Source organism: Dermacentor variabilis, chromosome 10, assembly GCF_050947875.1.
Source record: "Dermacentor variabilis isolate Ectoservices chromosome 10, ASM5094787v1, whole genome shotgun sequence".
NCBI lineage: Eukaryota > Metazoa > Arthropoda > Arachnida > Ixodida > Ixodidae > Dermacentor > Dermacentor variabilis.
This window is the reverse complement of record NC_134577.1, coordinates 88,054,816-88,067,617: the sequence shown is the minus strand read 5'-3', so window position 1 is coordinate 88,067,617 and position 12,802 is coordinate 88,054,816. Positions and strand designations below refer to the sequence as shown.

The following is a 12,802-nucleotide window of genomic DNA, read 5'->3' as shown; positions in this document are numbered from 1 at the left end:
GAACGGTGATACGTGTTATTCCTCGGAGTTCTCCAACACCGGGAAGCGCGAGCGCGCATTCATATTGACACCATATCGAAGGTTGGTTATGTTTAGAGACAGCTAAAAGAGCAAAGTTATTTTCGCTGTATTAGTACACAGCTTGCACGTTACGTCACGGACGCAAGCTTCTCACCGTGACTGTTTCGCCAGTGTGGCGCCTAGGATGACGTCAGCTCAAGCCATGGCACTTTTAATCGTGAAAGCGAGCTCGGTAAGCCACAAAAAAAAGACACGTGACCGAAAGGCAGGTGACGACGCTGATTTGAAGTTCCCGCACTATGATGTCGTGACGTCATGGATTATGGCGGCGTTTGATGGGCTTAAGTGAAATTTGTTATCGATAATACGTGGCTACACTGTATAGTAAAAAAAAAAAAAAGTTGAACGTCGAACTTGGTCAGTTTCAAGAACTCAAGAACCTTTACAGATACGCAACGGCCTGAGCATGATAAAAGGGTATTTGAGATTAGTGACATCAGGCTTACGTACTGACGCTTAGGTTTAGGCGCGAAATTAAAAAGAAAGAAACCGACCCTCCGTTTCTCTCACAATAATCGACAAATTACCGCGAAATGAACGACAAGAAAGTTTCTTAAGAATGTCTTATCAAACTAAACCGACTTGCCTTTCGCTTTAGTGGGATATTGCACGTTTGAGGCTAGTTCTGACTGGATGTTTCATAACGATGATGGATTGCTGGGTGTGAGATGTTTCTTGAAATCGATTCAAGTGGGTTGCACTGAGCTGGCACAACTGGACAGCTACCGCTGCGCTTGCACTCCATCGACCTCGCTGGCAAAGCGACAGAAATTCCTCCGCGCAGCGGCTACCGACAGAACACATTAGCTTGCCAATTGACTCCCAGCACTCTGCATCCATTTCTCGCCACCTCAACACTCGATCTTGACAGCTAGATAAACAGACCTCAGATGTGAGCCAGCGAATCGGGTGATCTGTCAAATAACCGTTTCTGCATTGCACACTATCGTTTCTAAGACAGCATATAAATATATTAATGATTGACAGTTGTCACGTCGGCAAATATGCTGAAACTAGATTCAGAGGCGAGCTGCTCTGACGTGTAGCAAAGGACGACAGCTGCAAAAATGAATTTCGTGGGAGGTCTTAGAAGAATAAGGGCGACAGCTAGCCACGTACGCGAGGTTATGCGTCTGCCAACTGCCAGTTCTATTTCGGAGAGAATTTGTCTCTTGATAAGCTACGATACGATAACGTATTTCTCATCGTGAACGCACTTGCAATGCCAACGTCGGGGCATGTGGAAGTTCGTCTTTCCGGTAGTGGGTATGGCAGCTAGGCTGACAGCTGGTGCCCATATGCCTATCGCAATTTGCCGGCGATTTCTCAAAGAGCAAATACACTGCAAAAGATACGTGGCACTTTCGTAGCGCGTCCGGGCGCTTATCGCAATCGCGTGTCGTCTGGTACGTAGTACAGCAACAGACGACCACCTACGCGTCGGCGGATATTTACCGTCCGCACCCGATCCGAAAATAAAAACAAAAATATGGGGTTTTACGTGCTAAAACCACTTTCTGATTATAAGGCACGTGTTGTGTAGGACTCCGGAAATTTTGACCACCTGGGGTTCTTTAACGTGCACCTAAATCTAAGTACACGGGTGTTTTCGCATTTCGCCCCCATCAAAATGCGGCCGCCGTGGCCAGGATTCCATCCCGCAACCTCGTTCTCAGCAGCCCAACACCATAGCCACTGAGCAACCACGACGGGTGATCCAAAAAATAAGACGCGATCGAATATGCAGTGAAAACAACACGCGCTGCCCAAACATATATTGGGGCGCTCGATGCTTTATTGTGCACGACGCTGTTAGGCAGGAATTCCATGCAGCAAGTCGATATGGCGCGAATAAACGTAGTTCATCAAATCTTTTATATGACCCGTTCTTGTAGAGATCGCACTTACATTAGCTCACTGTACACTGCTCTAGAGTACTACGACATCGTAGACACGGGCCTGAGAGTGTGAAAAACGGCATTTAAGGAGCATTACCGAGTATATACCGGATAAAATGGTTAACTCCGCAGACTATATAAGTACTAGAGTCGAAAAGAAGTCGACTATATACGAAAAAAAAAAAAACCCTAGTCATACTGCCATTTCTCCCTTTGCTATCAGAAAAAAAATGCTATTAATTGTCGCCTGGGTCTTCCATCAGGACGCTATTGCAGATCACCGATAAAGAGACGTACGGGTAGACGCCCGGAGGAGTTCAAAGGAGGTGTACAGAAATTTAAGATGACTTGAGATGCAGTAAGATGTCTTGAGGGCAAACTTTGCTCTGATATATATTGCTGCACGGAAAAGAAAAGAAAAAAAGACAAGGGAACTCAATTGCGTTATAACACGATTGCAAGTTAAATAACCGACAGGAAGTACTCAGGTTAAAAATCGCAACTACCACCGCTTGGAAGCATTTGTGGACCATACGCTACTTCTTCAGACTATCGAGAATGTGCGGTTTAGCACAGTGTGCAATTTACATACAAGGTCTTGCACAGGGAATGCAAATGTTTCTGCCCGTCGTAATGTCGTAACGTGGTTTTCAAAAGGCGACCGTTACGTCGTCGAAGCACTTGGTACTTTGTGCACACCTATTCTACGCTCTAATGGCGGTCACGGGACCACCGAAAGGGTGACATACCGCGCATACCTATGCTTTTCTCAAAGTCTGCCGTTCCAGTGGCTGACAGGTACCTCACCATACGCCGCCAAGCTACTCAAAAATGCTGTTCGAAAGTATCTACGCACTTTCCTCGAAAATTTGACCCTCTTCTGCGATTAGTAGTCGCCTCCCAACCTCCGTCATAAATGAGCTCATTTGAACACCTTATTAAAAACATTTGTTTTTAAATTTCCCGCTCTCGAGAAATGGCAACGTGTGCAACCAACGCCGCCGCGTCAGAAAACAATCGTTTCGAAACTTCTCTCCGACATGCGGATATGAAAGCTCGGCCGTCAGAATTGAGAACTCGGCTATATACTGTTTCTGAAATGGAACAATGAGTTCGGATTGCCTCTAGTACACCATGATGTTATTCTTGCGGTCCAATTTTAGAAAAGAAAGAAAACAAGGCTCCCTGGCTCCTTTGCATGAGCGATTATCTCTAGACTCGTGTGGAATAATCGCCACACTCAGAATGTATAAAGCTTGCAACGTGTGTTAGGCGAGGGGGACCGGCAAGTACAGGCTAGTGTTACGTTCTACAAGGGTGTTCCACGTAACTTGAGCCAAACTTTGAAAATATGCAAATGCCACGTAGCTGGACCGATCCAAGGTAACGTTGCTTGCCGTACGTCGCTTCGAGATACTCAGATTTCTTTTTCCACTCCACCTGATAATTAGTAAATAGATTAAAAGTGTCCACGAGAAAATTGTAGAGCAACATGATTAGCTCGGTACAGCTTTTTTTGTATCTCAATAGGTGCTACATAGAAGTGTTTTTCGACCGAGCGTGAAAGAGGCCTGCGAATTTACACGTAAAATTGCCGCGCGACTGGCCCGCTCGAGGCACTCTGCGTGTATTTGCGGGCTTCTTTCACGCTCGGAAAAAGTTTGAAGTAGCACGTACTCAGCAACAGAAAGCTGTATCGGGAGTTTTTCATGCAGCTCGACAATTTTATCGTTGGCGTTTTTAATTGCAATAATTGAGAAGCTGATTAATTCGGACTAATTACTCAATTAGGCTGAATGAGAAAAAGAAATAGTCTGACTATCTTAAGCGACACCAAGCAACGTTACCTAGCTTGATTATGTCCAGCTACGTGGCATTTGCAAATTTTTTGAAGTTTGGCTCAAGTGAAACAAAGTGAACAATCGAAGAGAGATTTCTCACCATTCTTGTGCTCCGACCACTGGCACGTCCTCGACGTTAATCTATAGCCGAAATATTTGGAATAAATAACAAGGATGAAACAGCAATGTTAGGAGTTAGGAGAAAAGTGAATGACCAACGTTCTCTCCTATAGCCACTGAGCAGGGGAGACAACTTGAGAATCCTGCGATTTCGTAGGAATGAAGATGCAGATACCGAGACCCGTCTGAATGCTAGTAAACAGCGATTATATCAAAATGGACAGCAACACGCTGCATTAGTAGAACCACGTACATAATAAAACCCTATGGGCGCACAAACTACTATATACTATACACCGCGTTACATTGCCAAGACGGATATGCACGCTACTTTGTAGGAACATCTGCTGCAGATTAGATATAGTTTGCATTGTATATGGAACAAGAAAATCGTTGTTTGCAGTCTACATCGACCGGTTCTGCCACGACTCAACACAGAGCGACTTTCTAGAAATCTCCGCCGTTGGGTTTATCCACTTGGCGTCGAATAAACGAGCGTGTAAATGAAACGCGCCTAAACGCAGATGGGTACACATCGATGTTTGACAGTGTGGATGATGAAGAGTACAAAAAACGAGGAAAGTCAGAGAAGACTTCGTTCACGCGAGCCCAGGGATCCAAGTAAAAACGAACAAACGCGAAGGCCGGTAATGAAATCGGAAGAAGAAATATAAAGACGATATCAAGACCGGCTTTTGAAAATGAAAACGCGTATGCCAATGATAATTCTCGACTAAGATCGCCTGAAGTGAAACGCACACGCAAAATCTAAAGCAATACAGCTCTCCGAACTGTTTGACACCGTCCGTATAGGCCGTGCTGGACAGATACATTATAGCTAGCCTGTGTCCGTACTCGCGGCAGTGCGTTCGAAGCGTGCGCCATACCAGCCGTACAGTGAAGCAAACGAAGTGACTAGGGCGACATTCCACAACACGGTTTCTCGTGGGGGGCATCACAACACGTGTCAACGCCAGAGAAATCCAGCACTTCGAGCGACAGACCCAAACCGGAGCGCACACGCATGCTGACCGATGATGTCAGCGAGCGACGTAATGGGCGCCAGAGCTCATCCAACGGTAGCAGAAACCACAAAGGCTGCAGGGCTACCCTGGTGGTGGAGAGGTAAAGCTCAAAACAAATTTAAGTTTCTTTAAAAACCGAAGTTATTGAAGTCTAAAAACAAAACAGAAGTACATAACTTGTTATAAATATGCGTTTTAAGTACTTTAACACTAAATATTGAGTACGAAACAAACGTAAATACTTTTTTATTTTGTTGCTGACGTTCCAAGTAAACTGCGCCACCCGCGCGTAATCAACCCTGAGCCAAGCTGCACAGCGTGGTGAGGCGGGATTGGCTGGCGGCCGTGCACCAATGAGAAGTATACATCTGGAGCATCACGTGCCCAACCGGCTTTGATTTACTAGCGCTGCTCAGTACTGCTGCCGGGTCTTTGAACGTGGTCGACACAGGCTCACTGGTTCCTCAAAATGCGGCTTCTCTGCATTTTGCTCCCCCTGGTCGGCTTAATATCGGCCGACCCCACCGTACACTTCAAAGAAGAGTTCAACGATGGAGGTGAGTTGATTTTTTTCTCGCTTTCAGGAGTTTTTCTCTGGATTCTGGCTGCTGACGCGGTGAGGTGGAGGTGGGGGCCGCCATCCGTGTCGGACGTCGTTTGCTGATGTGTAACCTGCCTCCTCCGATTCGGCTCTTTTGCAGAGGCGTGGAAGGATCGGTGGGTCGAGTCGACGAAAGGCGACAACCTCGGAAAGTTCGTTCTCACCGCGGGCAAGTTTTACGGCGATGAGGAGAAAAGCAAGGGACTGCAGACCTCCGAAGACGCCCGGTTCTACGGCATCTCGGCCAAGTTCGAGCCCTTCTCCAACGAGGGCAAGACGCTGGTGGTGCAGTTCACTGTCAAGCACGAGCAGAACATTGACTGCGGCGGCGGCTACGTCAAGCTGTTCGACTGCAGTCTGGACCAGACGCAGATGCACGGCGAGTCCCCGTACCTGATCATGTTCGGCCCGGACATCTGTGGGCCGGGCACCAAGAAGGTGCACGTCATCTTTAACTACAAGGGCAAGAACCACCTCATCAACAAGGAGATCCGCTGCAAGGACGACGTGTTCACCCACCTGTACACGCTGATCGTCAAGCCCGACAACACCTACCAGGTCAAGATCGACAACGAGGTGGTCGAGAAGGGCGAGCTCGAGAAGGACTGGTCCTTCCTGCCCCCCAAGAAGATCAAGGACCCGGAGGCCAAGAAGCCCGAGGACTGGGACGACCGCGCCAAGATCGACGACCCGGACGACAAGAAGCCCGAGGACTGGGACAAGCCCGAGTACATCCCCGACCCCGACGCCACCAAGCCCGAGGACTGGGACGACGACATGGACGGCGAGTGGGAGCCCCCGCAGATCAACAACCCCGAGTACAAGGGCGAGTGGAAACCCAAGCAGATCGACAACCCGGCCTACAAGGGGGCCTGGGTCCACCCGGAGATCGACAACCCCGAGTACACGGCGGACCCCAAGCTGTACCACTACCCGGAGATCTGCAAGGTGGGCTTCGACCTGTGGCAGGTCAAGTCCGGCACCATCTTCGACAACCTGCTCATCACCGACGACGAGGAGTACGCCCGCGTCCACGGCGAGGAGACCTGGGCCGCGCTTAAGGACGCCGAGAAAAAGATGAAGGACAAGCAGGAGGAAGAGGAGGAGGCCAAGAGCAAGAAGGAGGACGACGCCAAGGACGAGGATGAGTTCGAAGACGACGAGGATAAGGAAGAGAAGGAGGAGGAGACCACGCCCGCGCCGGACGACGAGGACCACAAGCACGAGGAGTTGTGAGCAAGTGGCGGGGCCGGACTCGAAAAAAATCTTTTGTACAGGCATCTCTCATTATTTTTTTTCTCGCTCATCCCGTTCTGTTTCACTCATTTTTTTTTCTCCTCCTCTCCCCCATTTGTGGTGCAGCAAGAGAAAAATGGTTGATTTAATAATAAAAAAATAAAACAGGCTCTCTCCTGGTTACATGTTTGTCACCCGTCTCTTTTATTGGCTTTACTACACGACACGCACTGTACAGGCTATATGAGAAACAAAAAAAGGCACTCTTGAGTGGCTCGGTCATCTGCTAGGATCCAAACTCCTTTGTGTCCGGGGTGATGGGCTTGAACTCGTAGCTTCCTCGGCCGTCCATGTAAAGGCAGTACTGCAAAGAGTAAAGGTAAGCAATGTATTGTAACTTCATTTGTGATGCATCATGCTGACATTAGAGGCCACCATTGCTATATACAGTAGCTTTACTTTTTGGACATGGATAAGTTCCTTGAAAGCAAGCATCTCAATTTAGTTGTCAACAGCCTAATGAATAGGCAATGATTATAGCAGTGCCATTTAGATTTAACAGCTGGACAAATGCAACAGTACTGTGCAGGTAGTTCTATACAGTGAAGGCACTCTCTCTCCCCTGCACAACAGCTGAGTAAGGCAGTACTGGCTAGAACTATTACCGCAAATACGCACTGGCTCAGTAAAAGTGCTGGCTGCGCTCGGTACTGTACCAGCTCAGTACACAGGTCCTCTGCTGCCATTGCCACTGAAATTGGCAATGACTTTGCTGTGCTTACCTTTCACTGCATACATCTTTCTCTTTCCTATGCAGTTTCCACCTCACTGATTTGTTTGAGCTTGGTCAAACAGCATGTGGCATTAGGTCACTGATTCCCTTTAACACCATAGTTATCGTGATGCATCCCTACCTGTTCAGGCCAACAGTTATAGTTTGGACCCGGTAGCTGGATGAATGCAATAGTACTGTGCAGCTCTAGAAAGGGCACGTCTAGCGAGTTATAAGGAGAGGTGCAAATTAACACTCGCACAAAGTATAGAACTGCTTGCCCTGGTGCACTTCATGTGCAGTGTCACAATTATATTTCTGGTGCATCTCTCGGGTCATTAAGTGCAAGTACTGCTAAGACCCAGTAGCTGAATGAATGCAACAGTACCGTGCAGGTAAGCTGGGTAATCGAAGAAGACTGCCCCTGAACTGCTACGGCAAATGTGGGCCAGCTTAGTGAAAGAGCATGTCATTAGGTCTGTGACTTCATTTTTTAATGTCATGACCACGCACATTGCCCTTTAATGACTAAGAGCTTAGTGTCACTGAACTCATAATTCAATTTGGCATTGTGCCTCCTGCAAGCTTTAGATTTCACTATTGCATTATGCCCACAATACAGTGCATAATGAGTAGTTAAGGCATTCAAGGAGTACAGACATGATATTTCTGACTAGGGTCATATTTCATAATTCTCAAGTGCCATTATTTGATATGCCCTTCCTTCCCCCCCCCCCCCCCGAGGCAACTTCACTTACAAATTCAAAAACATTAAAATTAAAGAAAAGGAAAGGCTCTTGCAAGCTTTCTGAGTACTTCTCTCCATGTTTGCTATGCACTCCATAAATCATCACTATCACCAGCCCCTTTTTACCACCACTACAGGACGAAGACCTCTCCCAGCGATCTCCAATTAACCTTGTCTTGTGCTAGTCAATTCCAATTTGCATCTGCACATTTCCAAATTTCACCACCTCCACCAAATTTCCTGCTGTCACCAAATGCACATCCATTCCCTTGGCACCCATTTTACACACACCTACACACAACATGGCCTGCCTAGCTCCATTCTTTTCCCCCTCATAATGTCAACTAGAATGTCGGTTATCCCTGTTTGCTCAGTGATCCACTCTGCTCTCTTCCTGCATCTTAACATTACGCCCAACACTCTTCGTTCATCGCTTTGAGTGGTTCTTAACTCCATAAATATGTCATCCTTTTCCCACAAAGCTCGAGGTGCTACAGATCAATTTTACATATGTCTACACGTTAATAAAACTTCGGGTGGTGCAGCTCAGCAGAGCGTTGGACGACTGAGGACCGATCATCGGGGCCGGTACTTTGCAACGCTGTATTTATTTTTCCCTTTGATCACTTGTCGCACTGCATGGCCAATTACAGTGACAACGGTGGCATTCGGGCCAATGGCGAGACCAATGAAAAATGAAATACGTAGTCACAAAATAAGGCCCCCAGATTAAGGACATGCAAGCCTAGCAATGTGCCTAGTTTACGCTGGTTGCGTTACTAGTAGCGCAAATAGTTTGAGGTCCAATACATTTGGCACGTTCGAGGGGACTGCACGTCAATGCCAAGAACTGGTAACAGCTGGATGGTGTATTTAGTTAAACCATACGAGCTCGGATATTTCGTGACTTGGAAATGTGCCAGAATGGCATAAAAATGGCTCTGCTACTCTGCCTGACCCATCGAAATTTTCAATAATTCCAAATTACGTCATTAGGCTTGGCGAAAACAGTGGAGTGTGCACCTTGTGGCATGGTACAATTCTTGTCACTTTGACGAGGCTGTTTGAAGCAGTAAGTAGAGCAGGCAATGGCACATTAGAAGAGTGAAAGGAATCAAAAATACCTAACAGCAATTAGTTCAATTTAGTCTGAAACTAACCGTACTCATAGTGAAATAAAAACCGGAAATTAAGACATAACAACTTGTTCCATCTTTTGGACTTGCCCACACCAGACTGCACTCAATGCAAGTAGGCGAAAACGCGACATGACGAAAATGAATTGCACCACCCTTTTGTGCGAGACACAAAATGGTGGGTGATGTGCTTTCTCTTTCAGACCCTTCAAGCTAATAATTCCACTTTGCATATTAGATGAGGTAAGCTGAGTACAGAAAGTATCTCTATTGGATTACATTTGGCTATTCACTTGAAACCTCATGCAGTACTCGTGCATAAGCATTGGTTTTGTTGCTATACAATGTGTAGGGGGAAGTTATTAAAAAAAATGGCAATGCAGTCTCGAAAACTCGCACCAGCTTATAGTGAAATGCACAGAAATGAAAAGTTTTTTTTTTTTTAGATTCTTTCTGCATTGTAGTGCAGACACTTACCATGTGAGGGGTACTGGGACTGATACCCCTAACCTCCTCCAAATGTTACGAGACAAATGCGCACTTAAAAAAAAAACTTTTACAGAGATGGGCAAGTTGACATAGCACTGCAGCTAGGATCAGCAGGAGCACAGGGCAGTGGCTGAGGTGTTAAGGTCGTCTTCATCGTGACACAAAGCAATGCCACACTACTGGGCCAGCGCCATGGCGGCTAGAATTATCAGCCCAAGAATTAGGGCAAGGTCATCTCACAGAATGGTAATTCAGAGAAGTGAGAAGGCTCTCTCCTTATAGTTGCGTGAAAATATGGTTAGTGTACAAGTTTTCCAGGCGAGCTCAATGGTGAAGTCTTGAGTTTCACACGAAACAGCAAAATGAAGTCCTGGGAACACATGAGGCAATGCTTTTCAGTTTAGCTGTAGAGTTTCAGTTCTAAGTACCGTGAGAGACGCAAGCTCCACGGTTCTGTGAAACTTCACCACAGTGTTGCTTCATGTTCAAAGCAAAAGAAGGTGTCAAGGGGTGAAGCCTCTCTTCTAGGGTCACCATAAGAACATGAATGGAGCCTTTCAATAGCGGAGTCGGATGCTACGGCATAAAATAAGCGAAAGTCAGTCTGAAATGGCAAAACGACAGCTCAAAGCTAAATGCACGTAACAAGTCTGCATAATGTAAAGACACATAGCTACAGCCTTGCTCAAGTGTTATTCTGAAGCCGCAGTTAAGTTTGCACTGCATTCCCCATTCTTGATTTCTCACATCAAAATCGCGAAATAGAAACACTGTCATCCATACAAGAGGAGCACAAAGCTACAAAGGAAACCTGCCTGAGTTTCCTTTTTAGTGACTGGAGGGCTTTTACAGAAGTCATTTGCCACACATAAAAATCAAATCACATTCAGTGGTTTAACATCCTGAAACTGCAGCGGGTTACAAGGGACACTGTAGTGGGGTGCTCCAGTTAACTTCGACCACCTGGGGGTTCTTTGACACACACCGCAACATAAGTACACGAGTGTTTTTGTATTGCAACCCTCTGTAATGTGGCCGAGAATCGAACCCATTAACTTGTGCTCGGCAGTATCATGCCACGGTCATCACAGTGGGTCTCACTACATCAATATCCTGACACAAGATTACAAGCACACCAATGACCGGAACTTGAAATTCGGAACGTTGCCACGACTACCTCTGCCTGTATTGGCATCTAGGATGGTAAATGTGCCTACTTCAAATTCAGGGTCGCTGCGGGCACAGGGCAATTATTCGTCGCTCCTGGCTGGCACATGGAGTGGCCTTTGCTGCCCACTAGACCCACGAGCATGACGCGTAGTGTTCCTCGACATCAAGAAGTGGATGCTAGGGTTAGTAAAGCTACTGATCCTATATGCGAGCAAGGAGCAGAAAAAGAATGACAACGAAAGCGTCGAGCCAATGCCGAAGCACCTGCTAGAATCAATGCGCGTGATTTTCTGCTGTCTCCATACTACGGCCACTAAATGCATCATGCACGTCGTAGCTGCACTAGAGTCGTTTATCGTTGCTCTTTCCATAATGTAAAGACCTTTCTTGACGCCTGCGCTGCTCACGCAGGAGAAGGCCACACACCCGCGCCTTCGTTGAGCATTTCTTCTGAGATTTCAACTGGATTACTTACCCCAGCCAAGCTCTGGTAGACGAATGACATTTCTGAATGGCTCTTACGAACTTTCTTGACAACTATCAGAATGCTGAGCTTGCCTTCACCATTGTCCATTTCTCTTCCAGCCCTTATGTCACCGTCACCCTGTCCGCAGTAGCAGGCTAGAGCACAGCAGGTGAGGTCGACCTCTCTGTCTTCAAGCAAATTCTCTCTCTCTCCTTGAACAAAACATCCGACATACATGCTGACATCTACGACACTGTGGGTGCCTTGCAATGGCGCGATGTGTGTAGTGTGATGATCGCTCCTCGAAGAAAACTGTCCGATTTCTCTGCCATGCGAATGCCACGTCCAAGAGAATGGAGAGGTACTTTGCTCCAGTGAGTTCTTGTGCTCAGTGAATTGCTAAGTGGTTAGCCTAGTTCGGCGGTTATGCACAGTCGACTGATGTAGAGACATGTAGAGCCCGAGCCGTTATTGTTGTGTTGTAGTGTACTTCTGGGTCAGTAAACTCGCTTAGGCTAAACATCGGACTCCTGAGCCTTCCTTCACAAAGACAATGCATGATATTTAAGTCCATTTACACAGAAAAGCTTAGTGAATGCAATAGAGACTGAATAGAAATACAACAGAACTCCTATAATGTCTTTTATAAGGGCTCAATGCACCATACTTGCATCAACAAACCTTACTGAAGCAGTTATTGTGCACCTCTGGTTGCCACAATTGGGTGCAGTGTGCCCAAACCCATTCCCACAATGTAAAAACAACAATTGTAATTGACAGACAGAAGGTGGATAGAAACGGTGATGGAAACTTTGTGTGAAGCCAAGGCCATAGTGCCAAGCATAGAAGCAGATTCACTCGTGAGCAATGCCTCTCTGCACCTGTACTCATGGCAACAGGTCTGCAACGAAAAAGCGAGTGACACGCCTATTCCAAGAAGGCATTTTATTCAGCACTGTTTCCTGCTTTACTCAGGTTTGCAGAGTTGTGGCCTTGTTACATATGAGAAGAAGCTGTTAAGGGGAGACGCTGGTGTTGAAACCATTTTCACTGTCTTTCTTTTTTTTTTTATCAATGTTAACAAAATTTTATGCTCCTGTTCAGTTCTATTGGGCTAATTTCAATTATGTAATCAGTTTAGATGCAGGTTAATTGTTTGCCAGAACAATGAACATTTCACTTCCATTGTTTGGTGCCACAATGGGGGAAAAGAGACAGA

At 46.5% G+C, this 12,802-nt stretch overlaps 2 protein-coding genes across 2 annotated transcripts in view; one reads left to right on the top strand and one right to left on the bottom strand.

Annotated features, from left to right (window-relative positions):
• The first annotated feature begins 5,361 nt into the window (after positions 1–5,361).
• Positions 5,362–6,985, top strand: Calr (calreticulin). The gene is made up of 2 exons (XM_075673106.1): positions 5,362–5,522; positions 5,667–6,985. Exons 1-2 carry the CDS (start codon positions 5,435–5,437, stop codon positions 6,800–6,802), a joined length of 1,224 nt encoding a protein of 407 aa, XP_075529221.1. The 5' UTR covers positions 5,362–5,434; the 3' UTR covers positions 6,803–6,985.
• Positions 6,983–12,802, bottom strand: part of Abcd3 (ATP binding cassette subfamily D member Pmp70) — a 31,744-nt gene continuing 25,924 nt past the window's right edge. Inside the window, exon 16 of the mRNA XM_075673101.1 lies at positions 6,983–7,166. Within this exon, the coding sequence (XP_075529216.1) occupies positions 7,089–7,166 (78 nt within the window). The 3' untranslated portion in view covers positions 6,983–7,088. The remainder of the gene's footprint in view (positions 7,167–12,802) is intronic.